This window comes from Telmatherina bonti (assembly GCF_933228915.1).
Source record: "Telmatherina bonti genome assembly, chromosome: 23".
Taxonomy (NCBI): Eukaryota; Metazoa; Chordata; class Actinopteri; order Atheriniformes; family Telmatherinidae; genus Telmatherina; species Telmatherina bonti.
The window spans coordinates 19,608,423-19,633,237 of record NC_136632.1 but is presented as its reverse complement, the minus strand read 5'-3'; the positions used below and the strand labels follow the sequence as shown (position 1 = coordinate 19,633,237).

Genomic DNA, 24,815 nt, shown 5'->3' with positions numbered 1-24,815 from the left:
GTGTGAAGGTGATGTGTCTATTTTGTGTCACTTCTGACATCTGCAGATCTCCAGATTCTTTTTCAGAGTTCTATTCTTTTCACCTGCAAAGTTTCTATTTCTTATTTCAGTTCCTAATAACATTAATGTTAACAGAGTATGTCTGTAAATAAAACGTACACACACAATCAGGTTATTATGGAAATCTGAATTTGCATAATCACAAAGGGACAGATGCAAAATGAGTAAAAAGCTTATAGTGGAAGTGAAGAGGGTGAATGGTGGAGCTGTAATGTAATACACAGACCTCTTTTAATAACAAAAACAAACTCAACGACACTTGTGAGGTCAGTGCTGAATACAACACCACAGCTGGAGTGGACTATTGAACAGAGCTGAAAGCACGTGAATAAACGGGGCATGTGAACTGCGAGTTATGGAAATTTCCTTTGTTTTTCTCTACAGTTCCAGTAATTTCAGCTTTACATTGTTCCTCTGTTTCCAACACAAAATGCAAGCAAAGGTTGTAAATATTACCTCTAATAAATCAGTCCATGTGTTCTCTAATCATTGTAATTCAGTTTAATAAATGTCCAACGGAAGATAACTTTGGTTAAGCTCCAGCTGTTTCTGTGGGGGTGTATCTGATATATCCTGTCATTAATCTGCATATGCTGACCTTAACAGCCCAGATGGACTGCTCTAGTGGGTGAAAGAGCTTGAAGCAGAAGCCGTCCTTCTTGGAAGGCCTCTCGATCAGCTCGCAGGCGTTGAGCAGCACCGTTCCCACCCACTGTCCGTTTTTGTGAGTTTTATAGATGAGGAGGACACCTGGTTTCAGGACACACCACAACTTGGTCCAGCTCTTCAGAGTGCCCCGGATCTGGCAAAACGTGGTCACAGAGGAAAAACCAGGTCATTTAATAGCATTAAAAATCCACATGTCCGTTTTCTTAACCGCTTTATCCAACTCAGGGTCGCTGGGAAGTTGGAGCCTATCCCAGCAATCATTGGGTGAGCGGCACCATTTAAACTAACAAATAGATTTGTATGAAAGCTGAGGGAAAAAAAACCCACCAATTTATTTTCCTGTTCAGTTCAGCAAGAAAAAAAACAAAGAACATAACACAGCAGAAGGATATACTGATGTAAGACCCCCCCACCTTCAGCCAATCAGCCATAACAATAACAGAGGGATCTGTGATGGTGCTGAGCAGCTCCTTGGTCGCCCTCTTCTTCTCCTCCCTGTAGTTCTTCTTCTGCACCTGCAGACATCACAGAGGGATAAATAAAGCACAGGATGATCTGCACAACTGGGAATTTTAACTTTCCACACATAGTTTCTCCCTGAATCTCATTTTGTGGTGTGAAATAACACTCTGTGGTGTCCGTGCTAAAATACAACATTCTAACTGTGGAGCGAGGTATCATCCGGTTTTTATGGCTCCGTTTAAACTTCCATTCTGCACTTTGGTGATGCTGGTGGATTATATGTGTTTTACAGCAAGCATTGTACAGTAAAATGAAGAGGATCTGACAGGAAAGAAACAACCTGCATGAAAGTGTATTTTTATGTCTCATGGTGCCTGCTCTGAGAATTAGCATCCGGATATGCAAGACTTAAGCTGCTTTAAGCTCACTTACCTTAAGGGACTCCTTCTTGGTGAGCTTTCCTCCGGAGGTCGACACATCCTTGTCTGAGCCATTGTACAGCTTTGTTTCAGACTGTGAACACACAACCCAGCAGGAGGAAAGAGCAGCAAATTAGAACTGATTCACCTCCCTGTGACGTCTCATCGATATCTGCTTTCTTTAAATTTAATTACGCCCAGCTCAGCAAACAACTCACAAAGGATGCATTTTCATTTTGAGGATCACAGCGTCCGATAACAGACTAAATGTTACAAAGTGTTTCCTTGTAATGACCGTGAAGACCCTTAATGCTACTTCTCTCCTGTATGCCACTCAGTATGTATTGGCTTTGATTCTTGTACTCGTTTCACAGCCTACTGCTGCTTCTTTATTCCATCTGCCAGTATGTTTGATTGGACCAGTGCAGAAATCACCTGCTTCTGCTGCTACAAAAGGGCAGCCAGGCTGTGTGATTTCCAAATATCTCAGATAAAAAACAAGTGTTGCTGAGACCTGTGATACCTGTTAAGGTTGATGGTGCTTCTATATCCCACAGAGCAAGAACCAAGAACTAGTTGAACCTGAAGGAACCTGAACAGTATGACAGCTGCGGCATTGCAGCTCATGCCATGTGAGTATATCCAGTATGGAAAATAACAAAAAAATTGGGACTTCAAAGTGAATTGCAAACAAGTGGACATATTAACCCAGACCGCAGTGAAGAGTGAAGTCAAATTACAATCCATCAGGACATAAAATGTCATTTATATTGACAAGATGTTTGGCTTGTGTGTTTTTTTTTGTTTTTTTTTTCCACAGCTGCAGCCAAATGTGATGCAGCAGGTGTCATAGTCAGGTATTTGTCGCATAGCATGGCATACTGTGAACTAACCATGATAGCTGGTTTTATTGACTTCTTTTCATTGTGATCACCTCTTTGGTAGATCGGCTTACAAACAATCTTCTAGTCAGAAAATGTTATTATCGGCAGTTTGTCTTCACTCTTCAACAAGCTTGTTTAGTTCTTCTCTGGCTGTATGTTTTACTCAAATCATGGAGATTTATCAATCAATTGTTCCCAACATGTAACTGTAAATCTGTCATTTTTCAGACACACGCTGGTGTGATCACAGTTTTTGAGAGGAAAACAAAATCGTTCTCACTGTCTTATCCCCGGTCGGTTTAAGCTTAAAAGGACCAGCAGTCTGTTCTGGAAGAAACAGCAGAGCACACAGTAGCTCTGCAGAGCTAAACATTGCCCTAAATCCCCAGAAACACTCTCCCAGTTTATCCCTAAACCAGTCTGGAACTAGACTTATAATACAAGTTTTTGTACAAGAACAGGATATTCACTGAACTGTCACATGTGACACAGCTGGACTGCAGCTGTCAGATTGATCCTCATCTGCTGTCAATGTGAAGCAAGCTTCTTGTTTTGTGTTTAAAGTGAAAAAAACAAAAGACTATTATAATGTTTAAACTCTCATCAGCAGACTTGTGAATCCAAACTAAAAAGTTCCAAAGGATTTCTGTCTGTGCTGTGACTCAGACACCCACTTCTGCACTGAAAAACATATTTGAAGCGGACCTCGACAGATAAATGAGACAGGCCTCCTCCACACTGAGCTCACTTGAAAGAAGGGAGGGGTTATAATTCTTGTTGATTAATGTTGATGTGGCAGTGTGTGTGATGCGTGAGTCATCTCAATGTAGGCTTTCTAACGCCTGAGGCAGGAAGAGGGAGGAAAGGGAAAGGAGATGAGCAGTAATTCTCATTAACAGCACACATGAAAACCTCTAGTCATTCCTTCTCAGCCATCGCAGTTCATCAGGTGAGCAACTTTTCCTTACCTTGCTCTTGGATATGGAATTTGTGTCCTCTTTTAAAGGCAGAGGCAAGAGCTCCTCCTTTCCTCTCTCAAACCCTGCGAGAAGTAACAAAACAAAATGAATGTATAGTTTAAGGAAACCAGTCCGTCAGTGTGCCCCTCCACAGCAGGATACCAGGACGCCAGTTTTTGTTTAGGTTTTTTTTTGTATGAGAGCAGATACTGACCCAGATGAACTTCCATCAGTGGTTTTAGCAAACAGACACAGTGTAAACAAGCAGCGAGGAGGAAAGGGATTAATCCACACCTTTCCACATCTCTAATCCTGTGATTTTTGTAACACCAACCTGTCGCTCAAATTGCAAGGAGGAGCGCTCGGATTTAAACCGTCACATGAAGCGAAAATATTTTTGTAATTGAGCAAAAGTTTTGTAGTTTAAACAACTCGAAGATTTAAATCGTCATTTAAATGCAACCAGCTTCAGAAAAGACAAGCAATTTCCCTCTTTTTTTTGTTGAACCTTTAACATTTCAAAAATAGATTATGATAAATTAATTGTTATCCTAATGTGAAGAAACAAATTGTTGTTAAGACTTTAGAAAAAAAAAAAAGAAAAAACAGATTCCGAAAAAATAATGTTTATCTGGTATAACTGGACAAACTGGCTGTTTCAGCCTCATTGATGTGTATATATCCAATGTGCTGTTATTTTTTTTTTTTTAATATGTTAAATCAGAAGATATAAAACAGAATGTGTTTTCTTCTTCATTACCAGCCACTGATCGGGCAAAATCATGAAACCCAGCTCTCAGAAAAAGATTTTCAAGACACCATTTTAATTATTTGACAGCTGATGCTTGATTTCCCTCCACTTTTGTGACTCCTTGTCCACATGTCTGACCTGATGACTGGAATCACATTACATAATGGCAATTACAGGACCACATTGTCCTTTAGTGCAACTGGAAACAAGCCACAATCTGAAAGGCAACAAGCTGCTGGCTCCTGCAAGTATCTGATCTAAACTCAACTCCTGTCAAAGGAGGAGAAGCTAACCTGAAATAAATCATATTTAACGAAGAAAATCCTTCAATGATCAGCTGAAGAAGCAAAAAGGACAAAAACTTTAATAAATGGTTCATAATAAATGTAGGATGAATATATTAAATATGTCAAAAGGGACCTGAACGAAAAGGAAACATGACATCCACTTCAACCATTTAGTGAAAACCAAGCAACAGATTCCCCCGCTGAGGTCACAGCAGTTGGTGACACCAGCGGCTTTAAGCTGACAGCGACTCTGTAAATATTTCATAGCTTCAGTCTCCTGACCACAGATCAGTATTCAGCTGACAGAGTGAAGGAGTCACTGCAGAGTTTTCTTTCCAAACGTGATATTTGTCATCCAGAACAGAGAAGGTGGGAGAGCAGTTCAGACTCGACACATAATTTACTGGGCCATCCATTAGTGACAAAGTATGTTATGTTCTGTCCTAATGTGATGCAGACAGCTTGGCTGCTGGATACTGCAACATTTTCTGACTGAAATGTTCTCTTATATTCTTTCTTTTTTTTTACCAGCTAACTTAATTTTCCAATAAGATCTTTTAGAAGCTGCCCTCAACCTTTTCATTCTGGTGTTATTATTATTGCCTAACATGACAACAACAGCAATACAGAGAAATGGGAAAGCCAGGAGTGCTTTTCCCTCTTAGAGGGACCTACTCTGAGAAACTGTCGTGTCTTGAAACACTTTTCACCCCAAAGATATCTTCCGAACATAAACAAAGGGTGCATCTGCAGTTCAATGACTATTTTGAAAACATTCCCCTTGAAAGCATTAAGTAAGTGGTTGTGCCGCTCTGCGTCACATAGGCTTTCAAAATAAAACAAAATAAAAATAAAATAAAAACAAAATAAAATAAAAAATAAAATAAACAAAATTAAAATTAAAATAAAATAAAATAAAATGCCCTGTTTGCACTTTGTCTACTGAAGTACAGCTTCATTTCATAATTCAGCTCAGTGTCCAGTCAGTCAGTCAGTCAGCATCACAACAGGAAGGTTGTGTGTGTTTTCCATGTCAACATGTGAGTACGAAATCAGATACACATCAAGAAATGAGGGGTGTGGAATTGCCTTCCTGATTCCTGTTTTACAAATATCTGTGCTTTAATGTAGGTTTGATTTCTGCAGTGCACTGGTTTCTGACTGTTTGTGGTGCATTGTTATGGAAACTTCAACTAAAAAACAAGTTCCCCTTGAACCTGATCACCCGTTATAAGGACTGATAAAACTGCAGACATGATCACCTTCTATTAAAAACCTAATAACAATAAAACAGGACAGTGGTGATTGTTGCTCAAAGTCTAGATCCTAGCGTTCACAATACAAGACTGAAAGTGTGTATTTGTGCAAACATCCATGTTTAGAAAGGTGATGAACAGCATCTCTGTGCAAGGAATGATTGATAGCATGCTGTTCTCTCCTGAGGGAAGATAAAGATAAAAATGTCACATTTCTTCCCTGTTTTTATTCTAATTTACTCAGGCATAGTAACAGAATAAATATTTCTGACACTGGAAATGCATTCTCTGAACAGAAGCCTCTGGAGCAACAACTTGTATACTGGCCTCATTATTGCGGAGTAATTCTTCATTTACTTTGGTTATGTCTTTCTATCTGCAAATATCACCAGGCCTTAAGGGATAAATGGTAACTCATTCATAAAACTGTAACTTCGATCCAGTTATAGTCCAGTTACAAGACAAAATGAACTCTCAGAGAAAAAAGTAAACTTGCTGCAAGAATAAAGTTGAAATGTTGTACCAACACATTGCTAATAAATGTGAACAGAGTCAGAGAATTAATTCACCAACATACCTGCTAGGAAGTCTTCCAATTAATCAAATTAACATTGATCACCACAACTATGTGAATTATTTCAGTAGGAGTATGCTTAAAGGTGCCACATGTCCACCAGACAACACGTTACCACAGCAGGGGGAATAAAATGATGTTCAGATATGACAAGGCTTAATAATGTGTGTTATATAGCCTTAAACAAATCCTCAAAACAAAACAGAAAATTGAGCTCCAATGGGTAATAGGACAAACCGATCCAGGAGCCGGTGAGCAATACGAGAAGATATCACATGCTGATTTAACATAATCACTTTAATTCACATCAAATCACCAAAAGCTGTTATTATATCAAATTATAACTTGATTTCTGAGCTCAATCAGACCTTCAAATGAAAGCCAACTTTGGTTTTTGTTTTTAAAAAAAAAAAAAAAAAAAAAAAAGAAAGAAAAAAAGCCTATTAGTGCAGGTGCCTGGTTGAAAACAAAGAGCTTGCTCAACTTAACTTCATTGTGATTTTTTTCCTTATTAACAGAGTTCAGTTTCATCTTACTGGTGTGTTTTTATGCATGCTAATGTTAAAGTTTGAATTTACACATTAAAACACTGAGCTAAATGGTGTATCCAGATAAGTCAAATAAAATATTGTGACATTACTTAGAGGCCATCACCGTACTTCATACCAATATGTCCAGTTCAGTCAACATGTTGTAATGGAGCAGTATCACCACATCACCTTTCAGTATTGTCTAATTTCTCTTTACATGAGTTCTTGCTAAAATATTTTATGAAACAAGCTACAAGAGCAAGGATCAACTGGCAATGTTTAGATAAAGGCAACACTTGAGCTGATAGATGCCACAGGAGCTGGCTGAGATCAGAGTATAGTCTCCAGTCAAAGACCTGCTTCCCTCATCCCCTCGTCGATTAATCTAAAATCAATGTGACTTTTTCCCTCTCCTACACTGATATCATAGCATTACCTTTGACATAACAGCTGCCTTTCATCCTGGCAAACTCGGTATTAAAAGTTCACCTTTGAGCCAACACCTTTGATTGCTTGCATTTACATTTCTCCTCACTTCACAATTACTCATCATACATGAAGTGCTCTATGATCGCTGGGGAGGTCATCCTTTTTCAAACCTCCAGCATACACTGTTTTAATGCAGAGAAAATAGATCTGCAACCATTTTATATTATTAATCCTTCAAAGATACTCATAAGAGCTCCAAAATGAAAGTGCCACAAACACATGGCTGGTTGGACAAAAAACCCCCCAATATTTTCTAGAAATCCGACATCCTACAAGAAACACACCGTATCTATAAATCCTGTTTGCACTATAGGTGTGTGTTTGTGTATGTGGCTTAAGTTGTAGGTGACTCACACCCCACTGCAGCCTAACATGATCTCACTGCATCAAAGATTACAGACAGGGGTAGAGGAAGCAGACGGGACTGAAACAGCTACAAGACAGGAAAATTCAGCTGCATGCTGTAGACTGAATGGCTTCCATATTTATAATCTCCCTTGCAGAGTGAAAACAGTCTGCATCAGCAGAGGCATGATGTGCAGACTGAAAAACGAAACATGCAACATTTTGTTACTTCAGTGACAAAAAAAAAAAAAATCTTTTTTCTCTTCTATAAACAGAGTAAATAAAATGGTGATCTGAGCCTGACACTACTTCGCATCCTAAATGGGATCTTAAGGAATTGACAAGACCGAAGAATAAATCAGACCCTTTCAAGACTTGAACTGCTAAAAAACAGGACTAATTCCTAAAAAAAAGCTGCAACTCCTGTTTAGAAACTGCTCGTCATGTATTTTGTAGGAACTACGGAGGCTGCCATGGCAACAGGTGAGCCGAGAACAACAAGTGCAGGGGAAAACCTGTTACTGTGAGAAACGTGTATGCCATGAAAGCTTAAAGATGGCTAGTAGCAACCAAGAGGGGAAAGAAAAAGCAGCTGATGCTATACTGCAACGTTCGGTTTTCCTCCTTATGGCATCAAAACTAACATCCATGGGTAAGATCAGCACACATTCATGAATAACTACAATTTAAGTACAGTTTCGCATAACTGCAGCAATGCTTTGTTTCCTTTGACCAAACAAAAATATAAACTGTTGTTCTTTTCATTTGAGACTTCGATTGAGCTGTATAACTGCAGGTCATGCTGACCTCGGAGATTTCATCTAATTATGTCCTACAAGCCTGCAGCTTTTTCCCCCACCCTCTTATTGGTTTGACAAAGTGTGCATGGTCAGTCTGAAAATCAATTTTCTCTTGTGGTCACAGAGGTAACAAGAGAAAACAACATAGTTTAAAAAGCTCAGACCTTAGGAAATATGTCAAATATTAGTTAGCAACACATAAAATAAAGAATAGGGCTGGCACGAAATCGTTTCAAACTTTTAAAACGTGCTTCTTATGCAGCCTGCAAAAACAAATAACTGAGATAAGGTGGGTTAAGCCACATCAAATAGGCTGCACGCTTACTGTGTTTGCACACAGAGTACAGAGACTGATGAGACAAAAGCACATTATCCTTTGGATGGAGTAATATTTCAAACAAGACCTGTCTGACAGACCGAAGGGGCATAGGCCGCTTGTGTTACTGTGGCTGCTTCATTGTGTGGGTGATTTACTTATATTTCATCTTTGCTGGATTAATGTGCACAGTCTGAGGTAAAAATGAGTAATGCGCGTTATAAACCAAAAGAGACACTGACATCAAGTCACCTTGTAGCAAACTTGCAACTGCAATCATCCTTTTTGCTTATTATGGGAATAAAACATGTAAAAGAAAAGCAAGTAAAAGTGCTTAGCAGCCCTAAGAGTCATTATATATCTCAATGTTCCATCAAATCACAGCGCGATTGCACTTACTGACGCATCATTTCATCAGCTCGCCAATGTAACCAGAGCAGCCTTGAAAACAGCTGCAACCAAAGCTGACATCATATGACTGCACAGATTTTCAGATAAATGTTTAGTAAATGTAAGAATTATGTTAATGAATAACATCTGCAATAAATCATATCAGTCTTTAAAAAAAGCAATCATAATTGTGGATGTTCATCCCTACTACTCCTGTTGTTTTAGTCTGATAAACAGTCTGATACAGGGAAAAACTGTAGGAGTAAATACCATTAATACACTGTCTTTCTACCAGCAATTACATGTTCTTAACCAAATATATCCAGCAGTGAATAAATAAGAGCAATCAACCATCCAAGAGCCTTTTATGAAAGCAAAATAGCCTCAAAGAGTTTCTACAGCAGACATGTGGGTGGAAAAGAAGCAGAGAAATAGACAAAATGGGAATGTAAAATAAAAATAACAAGTTTGTACAACCGGCTGCACCAGCTGTCTCCTGCAGGGGCTCTAAAAACCGACAGCATTTGACTGAATATTCATCCACAATAAGGATGAATGAGCCAGGGCAGAGAGCTGAAAAGCATACCATTACTCAGACGCTGTCTTGTAGCTCAAGATATTTGTATAGCTGGAGGACGTTCTACTTTAGAGGGGAAAGTAGCAGGCTTGTGGCCAAAAGGTCACCAGAGCACATCCTGAGACATGTAAAAGCCTGTGGAGAGAAAAGATGGTGAACACTTTTTTCCCCCCTTAACAGGTGAAATTGAGATGGCTTAAAGCACTAAGCCGCACGCTGCTAAACAGCAGAGGTTGCGGCAGGTCACACAAGTCATAAATGCTGCATTAAAGTAAGGCTAGAAAACAATGTTTGTGCACATTCAGCCTTTTCTGAGTTTATGATGGTTAAAAATAGTCATCTGCAAAGGTGGGGAAGGGGACATCCTCTCTTTTGAAAGCCTGAGTGGTTGCCAGCTGTCCACCTCCAGGTTTGCAGCCTTTTCAGCCGGATGAACAAAGCGAAGATCACACGGACAGCAATTTCACAAATGAACACTAAACTGATTTAATCCTGAATGTTCTGCTGGATTAGGTGCACTTTTTTTTTTCTTTTTAAATGAGGATAATCACTTCACTTTCACCGAGGTATCACTGGAACCTGAGTAAAACTAAACCAGCTAAGCTCATGTCTGAGCCCTGAATCTGCACAGTTTGCACAAGCACGTTTAACCTCTAAATCTGTCTTGTACTAAACAAAGCAGACAAAACAGTTCACATCCTCGCTTGCAGGCTTCTTCACTGCAACTGCTGACACACTGGTGTTAACATAGCAAGACTGGGTTCACATACAAAACCATACATGAGCTACAAGTCCTATCACAAACTCTACACCTTACATTTTCATCCGGTTGCATGCTTGATTTTAATAAAGAATTATATTTCAGGACACTGCTTTGTCTCTCCTCTGTATAACAGCTACTAGTGCTTCTGACTGAGATTAGACATAAACCCGGTTTGTAAATGCAAACCTTTACATCAAATTCACAAACATGCATACATTTCATCTGGTTTTGATATTATTAATAAACACAAAGCCAAAAAATACATAATGACAATTTATCCTAAACCCAAAGGGCATCCATCCTGCAAAACCCAAACCACTGGGCGCTGCCCCAAATCTGTTTGAGTCCACAGAAGTTTGTGCTGTTTACACAGTTGGACTATTTTTTTCTGCAATGAAAGGAGGAGCAGAGAACAACTGCATGTGTGACACCCTGAGCATATTCATGTGAACAAGTCCCATCACTCTAACCAGGTCTGCTAATGAGTCCACCAACACCATCGTGCACCCACCTGGTAGCGAGATGGGTGACAGGTCGTTATAGCCCCCGAAGGAGGCATTGCGGATGAGCTTGCGTCCGTCCGGGTGCGGAGGTCGAACTGATGCTGTCCCGCCGCACGTGGAGAAACGGCGACGACTCAGCAGGCCCTCCTCCTTCATCATTGGTCCGGTGGAAGCTCCCTCAGCGGGTGAGGGGGGGTAGGGGGTGAGGGGTAGGGGGAACGGCGAGGAAAACTTACGGGGGGAAGATCGAAGGGTGATGGGGAAACGGTCCAGTCTGCTCGACTCAGCTATTGTGCGAGTGAATAAATCAAGCCGCACACACACACAAACAAAAAAGAAGCACACACACACACACACACACAGTAGCTCAGAGATCAGGCATTGCACCAGTCTGCTGCTTTCCTCTATGTTTCCTTCAGATGACTGCCCCTCTCTGCCTCACATCGTCTCTCGCTGCTCTGTGAGTGAGAGCCTGTAAGTACTTAATAACGAATAAGCTGAGCTCCACCTACTCCCTCTGCTCCGGATGGGAGGGGAGCTGGATCTTAGCGTGGAGGGAAAAAAAGCCTTCATCTTCCACTACAGCTGAATTTCTCACTCCATTTTTTCGATTGGAAGGGACAATTCACTGCTTTTTGAACCACATTTCAATGGATTAATCGTCAAGTTTTTTTTTTTCTCTTCTGACAAATACACACATCATTAAGGCTCAGACAGATAAGAGACTGGAAAAAGGAGAACAAACAAGCTAAAATCCAGTTAACATGGTATCTTAACAAAAGCAGTTCATTAAATCTGCTTATCTCTCACCTTATCAGAACACCGCCTTCCCAAATGTAGCCAACGCCAAAACTTGATTTGCTAAAACGCTACTGCACACTAGCTGGACTTTTGAGGCAGCAAATGAGAAAGTCTTGGTTAGATAACATACTTTTCATTAACAGATGGGAGTTTAACCAGTTCTATAACAATTACATTCATGACCTTTACAACCACACTGAATAAAGACCTTCATGTAATATTAGGGATGCACCGATACTGATACTCAATATGCTTGTGTATTCGTACTTTGTACCGATACCACAACCGATACCTGGTACCACACTAGTAAAGTCAACGCAGATGTGTTTGATGACATGTTTTGGACATGTTTTAAAAGAAATAAATGCCTTGAATGTTAAAATCTTTGTTCCACTAAAAGAAAGATCTTTTTTTCAAAACACACACATTTACAGTTGTACTTAGGTAAAATATGCCAAATCAAAATAAAACTTGTTGAAATGGTTAAATCTGTAATGTTATTATATTTGTATTGGTGAGGTAACTTCAGAAAGGATGGGTCATTTATTACAACTTATTGAATTCTTACACAGTTTTAACAGCGGTAATAACCACAGTCACAATAATATTCACATAAACAGATTTGGTATCAGCAAATATCGGTATCTGCAGATATTCAAATTTCAGATATCGGTATCGGATCGGAGCTCCCAAAAAGTGGATTGGTGCATCCCTATGTACTATAAACATACTATCTGTACTTGCAGTAGAACATTTCAGACTTAAAGAAAGCATCCATTTATGAGAATGAATGGCTCTTGAGAGATTGTAAGGTTAATGGCCTCCAGCGGCTTGCACTAATATCCTCATAAAAAGCCGTGAAATGTCCCTTTAGGATAACTATGTGCATTTCTAATCCCTACTGCTTAATCAGACAGTATAAACACACACATACAAACACACTCGAACACAAGTATAAAACAGAAGCTCTGTTGAGGACAGAAGGAAGTATGTCGTCACACCATTGCTCAGATGACCCTGAGGTACTTCCTACATGTATGTCAGGATAAAGAGGTAGTTGCTAAAAGCAAAATAATATGATTCTTCTGGAAACCTCTCTGTTGATACTGAAGCTGAAGTCCTGTCTGAGCAAGCAGGAGAAACTGAAGACGAAGAACTGTGTTAGCAGAAATCTGTGACGTACTTAAGACTCCGTTTCTACAAATGTGCCTCACTGGTACTAGTTCAGCTGTATTTTTGGGGGGAACAAATATTGTCCACAACAAACAAAAAGCTGGTACATTTAGATATTTTTAGACCCAAGCTCAAAGCCTGTGAGTAATTCAGTTTGATTGCACACTGCCTGCACTCATGACGCTCCGTTTTTTACTGTAATGAAAGGCAAACTAGTGACGTATGTATCCAGAAGGATATGACAGATGATACGGGTCATCTGGATGGTTCACAAGTGACAACGTGCTGTGAATTCACACACATCAAGGACATTAGAAGCAAATAGCAGCAATACACACACTTGGCCTTGGGTCTGATATTTGAAACCAAATCTGTGAGGCTCATTATTGGCTGCTGAGCCCTCCTCGATCCTCGGCCTTCTCCCCTTCTCTGTCAGCTCAACTTCTTCATGGTTTCATATTAGTCCAACCAAAAGCCTTTTTGCATTCTGCTATTTGAAATGCTTCACATGAAATAATTTGAAAAAATAAGAGCAAATCCCTCCCAAAACTCCTGTCCCCGAGGTAACTGATCCCTCTTCCCGTCTTACTCAGATGTGCTTTAATTAAAACAGGTAATTAGATGTTCTGCATGTATAATTCACATCCCAGACCTAATTAACCCGATTGTAGAGGAAATGTCCATTTTCTGCTGCACCAATAGTATCTGACAGGCATTCAAGAAACCGTTTCCAAATATAGCCATCATCTAGGTCATTTTTCACATCTTTTTCAGTAAATCTGGGACTGAATGTAGAAGCTCTGCAACCCTCCATTTTCCTTCACTACTCCACATAATTATGAGTCACATATATATGTACATATACATATTGTATATATATGCACAGCTTGATCAATTTTTGAACACTCCTGAAATAAAGTTTTAAACTAAATAATATTTTAAATATCAGCTCTTTGACTAATAACTGAATGTAGTGCTGTGTCAGTGAGTTTTATAGCTCAGGACAGTGAAAAATATCTAAGAGATGTTGATTTCTTTCACAACAGGTGCCAATTCATTGCTAGGATGAGAAACAATCTTAAGCTTTACCTGACATGAGACTAAGTACTGTCAACATTTCTGTTAGCAAGTGTAGCCTAATGACACAGCTAGTCACTTGCTCTATCGAGTTGAATTGAATTACTGCAATATAGCTAAACAACTACAGCTTGAAAATGTTTAAAAAGTGATGAATCTTACTGATTGCAAAGCAACCAACAAAGACTGAGTGAAAACTATAACGGATGTCCTCCTTAAAATGAACTGTTGTAAAGTTGTTGATTATCTTGATTATTTTTAACATTATCAAGAAGGCGGATGTATACTTCATCTACATTAAATTCCCTGAATCTTTACTATGTGTAATGTTAATTCCTAGCGAGGTTTAGCATGCTAAGAAGCTAAGCTAAGACGATAAATATTTGGAAAATTGCCTTCTTTATATCAGCAATAAAATTTCTAACATGAGACTGCCATCTTGAACACAAAATCCACAAGCATCTGCATGCATTAATCCTGCTTTTTACCCATTTACAAGAAGTAAACATGTTTGAGAACACTTACAAAAAACTGTCTTAAGAAGCACGTCTTACAGTACATTCTGTGACAATAGAGCAGTAAAACCATGACAAGTGACCCACGAGCTCCAATTCATCTGACACCACAAGTGATATCCGCTGCAAACAGTAGGTGACATGCAGAGGGACATCTATAGACTTGTATAAAGGCGACATGCAGACTGTAAGCCTGGGATTAGCTTGGGAACAAAGAGGCTTTTTAAAACACTTGCCTATGGGCGTCTTTAGCTCTACTCTTTACATTTCAGATACGCTGAATCAACATAAAGAATAAAAAAGATCTTCTTTTAGTCCATAGCACAACTTTAATGGTGGTGTAAACTTCCTTCTGTCCTCAAGACAAGAGGCTGCATAGAAAACAAACTAAACGGCACAATAGAGAAAGTAGAGAGAGTGAGTACAGACCTGTTGAGTTTATACAGGTGAGCAGAAGCTATCCTGCTAAACTGCTGCTTTTTCCGGATCATCGATGAGTGCTGCATTGACAAGCAGCACTTCCTTACACCATACCTTGCTTTCCTTTACGACAATGTTTACAGGAAAATGTCCAGACACCGAAAGCAGGGAGCGGTTTTATCTCAGATATCATGCTAAAACCAGCCAAGACGTGTAAGTCCACCAAAGCCTTCGGTTGTCCGAGCAGAGCTCAGGCCCCGAAGAAGAGATATTCTCCATCATGTCCTCCTGTGCACCTGCGGCCTTTTATGATGTTCGGTACATATCTCCGCCGTCAGACTGAGTAGCTCTTAAAGCTCAAGCATCCCAAGACTCAGCCACTCATTGGATGAGAGTGGAAGTGGAAGAAGGGACACTGGATCGACAGTGGCTGAGGGTGCAGATAAGACCAACCCCCTCCATGTTGTTAACCCCGTCTAACAGGCCATAATCCCTGCGGCTGATCTTAAATCCGTGCTGGCCCTACCTGCTCTGATGTTCTTTTGCAAATCATCTCTATCTACTCTTAAATTCCCTTGTTTTCTGACAAATTTTAAGTGTATTCTCCTTCATTCCTGTCATCTTCTCCTTTAAAAATAACAAGCATTTTCTTCACACTTAATGCCAAACAGTCTCTACTTGTTTTCCACACTGTTTACCTGTACAGGGGTCAAGCTGACGCAAAGATGTGACAGCAAGCAAGGTCTCAAAGCTGATTGAAGTCTTGTCAAAACAGCTTCTTTGGTTTATCTTTGTTGTCGATGGCTGAGAGAGGAAAGAAGACTCCTCTAGCAAGCAAACTAAGAGATGTGTATGCGATGGTGATGCAATAAAACTAACATTAAATCAAATAATCCCAGCATTAAGCCAAATATATTAGCAGAGTAGTTTGAATCCTCAGCTGTTAATGTGAAAAGAGGTTTTGTAAACATAAATCTAACTATTGATGAAATTTAATAAAATTTAAATGAGAAAAAATAACTAAACGGGGCGCCATTGTATAAAAAGCTAAAGTTGTGGATTTAAGGAATATCACAAGACAACAAAACAACAAAAACAACTTGTCCATCCTCCTCCACCCCACCTGTGGATCAGTCGGTGGCGTTGTAATCTCATTATTTCCAACCTTTCTAACAGTATTTACATGACCAACAGGTCCATGTAAATGTGCAGTTAGACTGACTTGGTTTCATAAAGTCGGTAGCTGCTTAATGCATGTTTGTTTTCTGGAAGTAAAATAGAACAGCTACTCAGAAATGAAAAACATGTCTTTGGTTCTAACAGGATCCTCACAACTAAAAGAACAAAAAATGTGTCTGGTTGCAGAGTGTATGTACTATGGTACATAACTATATTACACAGGAGATGAGTACTAATCTTTTTAAGTATTAAACTTGAAACACGCTAAATACATGCAAAATGATTGATAGGTATAGTTTATATGTTCTCCTAACAAAACAAATCATTTGTAAGTCTATTTGGAAAGGAAATGGGGGAAATTATTACTGACCATATTACATGTAAACAGAGATTCTGTAAATCTTGTGAAGAGATTACTGTGTGTGTGTGTGTGTGTGTGTGTGTGTGTGTGTGTGTGTGTGTGTGTGTGTGTGTGTGTGTGTGTGTGTGTGTGTGTGTGTGTGTGTGTGCGCGCACTTCACTGCTCGGGTGCAATCAAATGTAATTATGTTTCAAAAGGCTTTGGGAGAATTATCTTCTAGAAATCATGCTTGTTGTTTAGTATGTGACACCGTTTTTACAAAAGCCGAACTTAGTAACCTCACTTACAAAAAACACATCTAGCCATCTTCGCACATTAGCTGCGAATTTTCTCAACTCCTACAGTCCAATTCTCGACTTTAGAAATCTTGCATCACTGCAGCACTCATCATTTTGTGACTGTAAACATGAAGATAATGATTTAACCACATCTTCATTTAATATTAAGGTTTAAGTGATGAAGAAAATAAAAAGGGGGTAAAGAATGACAAATGAATCTGGACTCCAGAGAAAATAAAACCTTTCTAAAGCTTGTCTGGCAGACGCAGTTATCATTAGATTGGGAGGACAGATCAGATCAACCATCTTGTTTGCCACACTTTGGCAGATCTTTTCAATGATTTAAATTGAAGAGCAATATTTTAAGTAGCCGAAAAAATGATTGATAATGTGGTGAGCTCATATGTACACACAAACGTATAAACCGTGTTTAAAAAAGGACAGTATAATACCCGATACACTGGGTATGTCTGCAGGTACCATCACAAAGTAGCAGTTGCTGAATTCTTGGTGTCATAGTCCCCTCTAGTGGTCAGAAAATGCACTTACACTAAATATTTAAAGGAACACACACAAACACACTCGGTCATAAGCATGAAAACCATTGAAGGATCAGAGGGGGGCTTTCATGTGGAAATTATTTGACAACCATCCAAACAATGCTGCAAATGAAGCGCAACACCCAAACAGCAACCCCTCCAAATGCACAGTAGCTTCATTTAACAGAGCAGAGCTCCCCTGATTCTTGGAAATACTGCTCAAGAACAAGTTTAGGAACACCAGAACAAGCCCCTCAAAACACTGCAGATCTCAGTTCAGACTCTACATGAACACCAGAGGTGTACCAGTTTTTGCATATTAATGAGCCACAGCATGAACTTGTGTGACTGATTGGAGCTCTTTGTCTTAGAGCCCTGGGATTTCTGCCATCAGGAAAATGCATACACAATCACAGGAGCTGAAAGACAAAAATGTCCTTTTTACCTCCGCCAAGGAGGATATGTTTACCCGGCGTTTATCTGTTTGTTTATCCATTTGTGTTTAAGATGACTGAAAAAGTTATGGACAGATTTTCATGAAATTTTCAGGAGTTGTTGGAAATGTGAAAAGGAGGAACTGATTTCACTGATTTGGTGGTGATCCGGATCACCGTTTGGATCCAGAAACTTTTTAAAGGCCTTGGCCGAGGTTTGTGCTCTCAGGGTGCTTTTCTAGTTTGTAAAACGTGGAATATCGTTGAATTTGCTCATACGTAGGTGTATTCTGTTATTTTTAACAGTTTATAAGCGTTGATCTTTTCAGCTGTTGCTGCTTGCCATTAGTGGAACATCACCTGCACTGGCACGGCTCAAATCTTCCCCAGAAAGTCAGTGAAAGCTAAGAAGACAAACAAAATAATCAAGAAATGTTACCTTATGTTGCTCTATAAATAAAGAAAAAGAAAACACAGCCTCAGTTTTTTGGTGAAACTTTACTAATCAGGAGTGTTGTCAGAAAACTAGAAAATCTTCTTTTAAACTCGCTTATCAGGTGTTTGAGCTAAAGCTAGATGCTGTTCTGAAGAATATCTGCAGGTAAAATTATGACTTGATATTGACTAATCTGCTTGTAGGAGAAAGAAAAGATTTTATGGCACTCAACTCAACTGGTGGAACAGCCACCTTGTATACATAAGACTACAGCTGGCTGATTCGAACATCAGCCTGGAGAGCTTAGCTACAGGTCGCTGCCTCTGTCTCTGACCCCGTTTCCTTTCCACCTGTGTCATAGAGGCCTCTACAGCCAATATAATATCATCAGTCTCCCTTCCTGAAAATACAAGGATACGTAGTGAAATGCAGAATTCAGAATTCAGGGGGTGGAGTCAAATAATCTGGAAAAAAACAGATTTAATGGGGTCCTATTGTCCAAAGCAATCCAAAGGGTTTTTCAATTGCCATGTGTTAGGTTTATGTCTTCAAAGTCCATACACAGAAACATATTTTATAGGTAACCAGACACTTATTATCTGTGTAAACTCGACTACATCTTGTATCAGTTGGGAATGATGGATTTTATGATCTGTGATGGACTGTCCAGGGTGTACCCTACCTCTCGCCCACTGATTGCTGGGATAGGCTCCAGCTTCCCAGTGACCCTTAATTAGACTAAGCGGCTAAGAAAATGGATGGATGGATACTATGATCTTTGGCTATTGCAGCAAAAACCCCACCAGCAAAAATCCACATGAGGGTGCTGTAACACAAGATGCACAAGTGTTTATATGAGACCCAGGGGAAATCTACTCCAATGTCTTGACTGCAATTCATCCTCTTTTTGATTAGACACTGCTGTGATGTATAAGGACTTTAATATGAGGCAAATAATATACCAGAATGACATTGACCCCAACCCCAGAACTGATTAATATTGATGTGACAGACCTTAAAAGTTCAGAGTGTCAAGACCACACCTAAACGTCGACCTGGGATTTCAACTGCCTGGTCCTCACGATGCTTCAACATAAATCCGTAAAAATGAAACATGAAAGGCAAAAGGAGCAGGATGATAGGGGTTAAGAGGCTCAGAGAAAACAGCATCAACTGTTTTTAGAGTTCGGTTGTACACACACCGAGCCACAGTGGTGGTGTGTGTGTATGGACAGTTGTGCATTTGGATATTTAATACAGCTGGTTTTTATATTTATAACATCTTGTGCGCTTAATAAGCAGGTGTGACTTTAGTGGCAGCAAGCTGGACAGACCATAACAAAGATGTAAAATCTGTTTTGATTTGAGCCGCTTTAGTAATTATGTGCTCGGAAATGAGGACTGCATGAGGTCATAACAGCCATTTTGTAGGTTTATGTGTTAATCTATTCATTTTATTGCACCGTTGTATGCCATGGCTTTTTTTTTTTTTTTTTGTCTCGCCGTTTCCTGTAACCTTCTGGAAAGTAATAAAAGGAAGAGTAGATAAGCAGTGTAAAGAGAGAAATAATCTTACCATGGCTGTAGCTGACCCCTGGGCTGAGGGAAGAAGGGGTGCCAATGTGCTCCCTGTTGGGTGTTTGGAAGCCCGCCTCCTTCTCCCTCTCCTTGTCCCTCTCCTTCACCTGGCGCTGGCTCATCCTGCCTGGGGTCAGAAGGACGGTGTCATCACTGCACGCTACGGCAGCTAGACATGGAGAGAGCCAGAGGGGAAAAGGGAAGGAGAAGATGATGAAAAGAAAGAACATGGTGCCATCTTACTTCAAACAGAGAACATCTATAGACAGCCCTCTTGTGGAGCATCTGTTCGATGCAGCCCCCCCTGTTGTATAACCCATTTTGACGACTTACATAACATGTTTTCATCTATGTCTTATGATTGGGGGGGGGGGGGTGTTTCATGAGAACTGATGACCTGAATATATAAGCTTGTCCCTTATCATTATTTGCTTGCCGCTAATAAAACAAGTGGCCACGTTATTGCTCAACACCGAGAGTGCATTTCAGAAAATAAACATCTTGGTACTGAAAGGAACATTTTCAGATATAAAATCTTTTTGTTATCTGATTTACTTCTTCCACATCTCTTAAGCAAAGTAAACTAAATATTATGAATCCCCTCCCTTTCAGTTCAGTTTGCATTCATCATGAGAAAATCATATTCTTATCATCAATATTTGACTGCTTTCTGATTAGCATTCACATACAGAGGTCTTGTGTCGCTACATTATCATCTTATTATGGCTGGAAGCTAGCTGGTTATCATACCGATATACATGTTTAAAACACATCCAAGCATAACTTTGGGTCCTGCAGGTCACCCTATACGCCAGTGTTGTAGCTGACCTGTTAACACCTTCCAAATATATTTCCACATGTAAATATATCACATTGATGTATGTGATAAACTGAGGGTTAATTAAAAAAAAAAAAACAAAAAAAAACCATAGATTACCAACAACTAGAGGGAATCATTCTAACGCACTGCTGTCAATGAAATACTGTCTATTTGATACCTTTAGATGTAATATATTTGTCATATTAAAGCCACATTGTAAGAGTGTATGATTTTGTAAATAAGTAACATCTGCATCAGTTAACTCCTGCTGAGTTTAAGCTTAGTGGTGTCAGGAAAAAGTCTTCAACATCTACTTCTTTATCTTGATGTGTTCGTTTTCTTTCTGCATGTCAGTTTTGTATTACATGCCCTATCATCTACAGATTGACCACAACATTTCATCAGGTTAGCGTTCAGATTTTCATACAGTGCTTTATGCTCTGCGGATTGGTCTCCAATGTCCTTGCAAAGCCAAGTCATTTCTAGACATCAAATATGTTGCTTTTTGCCTTAAAAGTAATGATGCTGGGTGCATATGGCACTTTCGCCACCTTAACACTGTGCAGATTCACTCAGGGTACCTCCAGAGTTAAAAATGGTGACAACCCAGAATTACATTTTCATCCCATGTTGATACATAAATCCAACACAGTTTGTGTGTGAACTATTTAATTTCATTCTTATATTCAGTTTGATTTTAATTCACAATTCCCCAACAGGATTATGAAAACATTTATTTCCTTGTATCTACTTTGCAGCAAAGCACAAGTAAACTGATGTTTAAACATGGTGCTATGAACCAGTTTATCTGAACCAGCAAGCCACATATTTATCTTCTTTAGATCAAAATCAGATTACAGTTGATGTTGGATAATCCTTAAATCCCCAACTCCTTCACATTTAGCTCATCTTTGCGCCTTTTATGGCAATAAGGGTCTGGTATTTGCAGCCTTTCTGCAGCTGCAATGCATAAAGAATCATCATGTCAAGATGGAAAGAGCGCTTTAGGGCTTGCAGGAAACAAAATGCAGCTACATGAGTCTAGGAAGGTATTTAAAGCCATTTAACTTCTACAGCATGCTAGATACCCCTCCTAATCAACATCTGACAGGAAATGGTAGTAAAGAGGAAAGTGATGCCACATTTCTGGTGCATAATGACACACATTTTAAATCCAAAACTAACCACCAACTAGCACATTTAGAAAAATACATTTTTTAGAATAGCAGGGAGAACATCTGTTAAAGCTACTTTTAGATGGTTTACTTTAAAGTCATCCTAAAATAATCACAAAGCCCAGAAGAAGGTTAAAGTTTAATCCTTTTATACTAATTTCTCTCAGTTATAAACTGAAACTAAATTATTTAGTTTTGGGAAACTGAGCTATTTGTTAAAAGAGAAATTTGGGGGGGAAAAAAATATATAAAGTTAATCAAATTTAAGCAATAACCAAAAATCAGAAAGAGTTTTAGTCATGTCAGATGTCAAAAGTGGTTTTTACTATTAGCTTCTGTTAGCTCATTTAACTTCAAGCCTTCCTTTATGTTCCATCTAGCCCTAAATATCAGTCCTGGTCCTCTGCTGACGGCATGCACTGCCCTTAAGCTGTTTCTCTGAAAGGTCGCTGGCTTACCGGCAGTGGCATGATGCTCTCTCAGCTCTGCATGGTGCTAGTGGAGGAAAAGGGTGGAAGAAAAGAAAAAGAGGGAGGAAAAAATGACAATAGGGGAGAATAGAGAAGACAAGAAAAAGCGTGGCAGGAATTTAAAAGGCGTGCCAGGGGTTTTTAGATGATGTAGAATAGAAGAAGAGGTGAAGGCAGTTGAGCGTCCATCGTGTATTGTTGACCAGATGTTGGCAGTGGTAGTTTTGCATGCAGCATGGTTGACGACAGTGGGCAGCATCAGATACGGCAGCAGCAGGAGAAGTTGCAGCCGACGGGGTAATAAGGGAAAATAATAGAAAAAACAAACAAACAAACAAACAAACAAAAACAAGAAAGGACAAGAGACAAGAACAAAAAAGAAAAACAAACAGACATTAGTCAACCAAAATCTTAATGAAAGACACAACTTAAAACAAAACTGGCTGCACACAGGGGTGGGGGTGGGGGTGGGTTGGATGGGAATGGCAGTAGACAAACATTTAACATAACAGCATTCATGCAACAGCTTGGATTGAGTGTTTACATTTTAAATTACCTGATAATTATTGTTTCATTTATGTGAACCAAAGCAGCCAAAGCTGGAAAATAGCAGATTATGTTAATCTGCTTAAGCTAATACATCACCTAACAATTCTTTTCATTATGAATGAGTCCATGACCTGCAATGTTTGCCAGAGAACAGCGCGGACGTCCTTAATTATCCCTTAAAGACATTTTATTATCAAACACAGAATAAAACTTAATCTGACTTGCAAAATGACTGAAAGGATTTATGACGCTCAAATGCTGTGATGTTTGTTTAGGAAATTCACAAGTGATGGACTAATGAACTTAGCCAGTACCCAGCTTGACCAGCTATGACCTGCAGATCCGGATCAAGCAATTAGTTTTGGTTTTGTTTTGGTTTTTTTCTGGTCAAGTAAAGGTACAACTGGTCAGCTACACACTTCCAGACAACAATGCATTCTGAATTAAATCAAAGGTTAAAAAATGCAGCAGAGAAACAAACAACAAACTTCATCTGAAAATTAAGACTCCAAAGTCTTGCCTGATTTCAGAGAGCTTACAAAGACAAAGTGTGTAATATTAAAGCAATGGAGAAAAATTATCCATCTGCCATTATTTTTCACTCACTAAGATTAGATTACTTTAGTTTGTGCCTGGTTTTAGTGAGGAAAAAACAGGACAGGGCAGCCACTGCTAGAGAAATGTTGGAATTTCCAATAACCCCTGGCTGCAGCCTGGAGAATGGAAAAGGCCTGGATATTGGGCGGAGTTGAATGTCAAATGGGCGTGGTTATGGTTTGGGGCAAGGTTAGGGTTAGCAGTGGACATGATCCTATCAAAATGTTGAGGGGGCGGGGTTGGACATCCAGTCCCATCCAATATCTAGCCCTGCCTCACTCTCCAGTCTGCAGCCAAGACCCTCTCAGAATTTCTGGCACTGGATTACCAGCTGTCTCGGGAATTTGACCCATTTTTCTGAGCAAATGTTTGAATAAATTCAAAGATTTACTTGTTATTCCACTTTTGCTTTTGAAAAAGTGGCAATACAAAGTCGACTCCCTGCAGGTTGGGGATGTTAAGCAGGACAAATAACTCCAAATATTGCTCCAAGTTTTATTCCTGCATGATGTAAACGGAAACTGCAGTTTGGCTTTAATGTTCCAGCTTTCAACATCAACATGCACATTCACTCTATTCCTGCTGGGAAATTAGCATCCTAAAAGCCTTACTTATAAGTATAAAGTAATGACGGCAATGTTGAAGAGGTAAAGAGAAAGTGCACTTCCTAACATGACCACACCAATTATTCATGACAAATAAACCTCTTCACATTATCTTGTAAATTTTTCTGATACCACAACATACTCTGCAGAAACACTGCCTTTCCAACATAAGCAGTCCTGAGCAATAACAATGTCATGAAAGGTTACAAGGCTATTGAAAAGGAGTACTTGTGTTATGATTATAGTAGTAAAAAGTTCATATTTTGATAGTTATTTAATTGATTATTTTCAGAATCTTTAACTGCACAAGGTTTTTAATGTTGTTAACAACCTGCCTTTGCTACATGGCAGTGGCAACTACAGTGTGGAAGAAGTATGAAAGCACTGTGCCACTCTGCATCAGCTGGATCTTTTTGTTTTCCTTTTTGAGACACTCAACATAGCATAAAACTTCTAGATAAAAGTTCATATCAAACTTGGACTCTTCTATATACTTAGGTTCAATCCCAAGTCTCACCTCCACTCCAACATTTGGGGACGGGGCGGATTTTCCCCTTACCTGCCTAAAAAAAACAGTTCCTTATTTTAAAACCAATAACTTACATTGTATATGAAACAATACGTTTTCACATTTAACAAAAGACAATGGCAGTTCTGCTCATAAGTATCTGTAAGACTACAAAAGAAAACTTCCACCATCGGAAAGGCTTTTGACTCTGAAACAGACATTGTTTACTTCAATGTAAGTGAAAACAGCTGTAAAGGATCACATAG

General features: G+C 39.3%; 1 protein-coding gene across 2 annotated transcripts in view; it reads right to left on the bottom strand.

Moving 5' to 3' along the window:
• Nucleotides 1–24,815, bottom strand: part of osbpl8 (oxysterol binding protein-like 8) — a 74,562-nt gene that overhangs the window by 10,987 nt on the left and 38,760 nt on the right. For both annotated transcript variants that reach the window (XM_079262870.1, XM_079262871.1), the window contains exons 3-8: nt 22,279–22,315; nt 19,824–19,994; nt 3,463–3,536; nt 1,624–1,704; nt 1,143–1,244; nt 659–862 (exon numbers count right to left, since the gene is read on the bottom strand). In XM_079262870.1, coding sequence (XP_079118996.1) covers nt 659–862; nt 1,143–1,244; nt 1,624–1,704; nt 3,463–3,536; nt 19,824–19,994; nt 22,279–22,315 — 669 coding nt within the window. The remainder of the gene's footprint in view (nt 1–658; nt 863–1,142; nt 1,245–1,623; nt 1,705–3,462; nt 3,537–19,823; nt 19,995–22,278; nt 22,316–24,815) is intronic.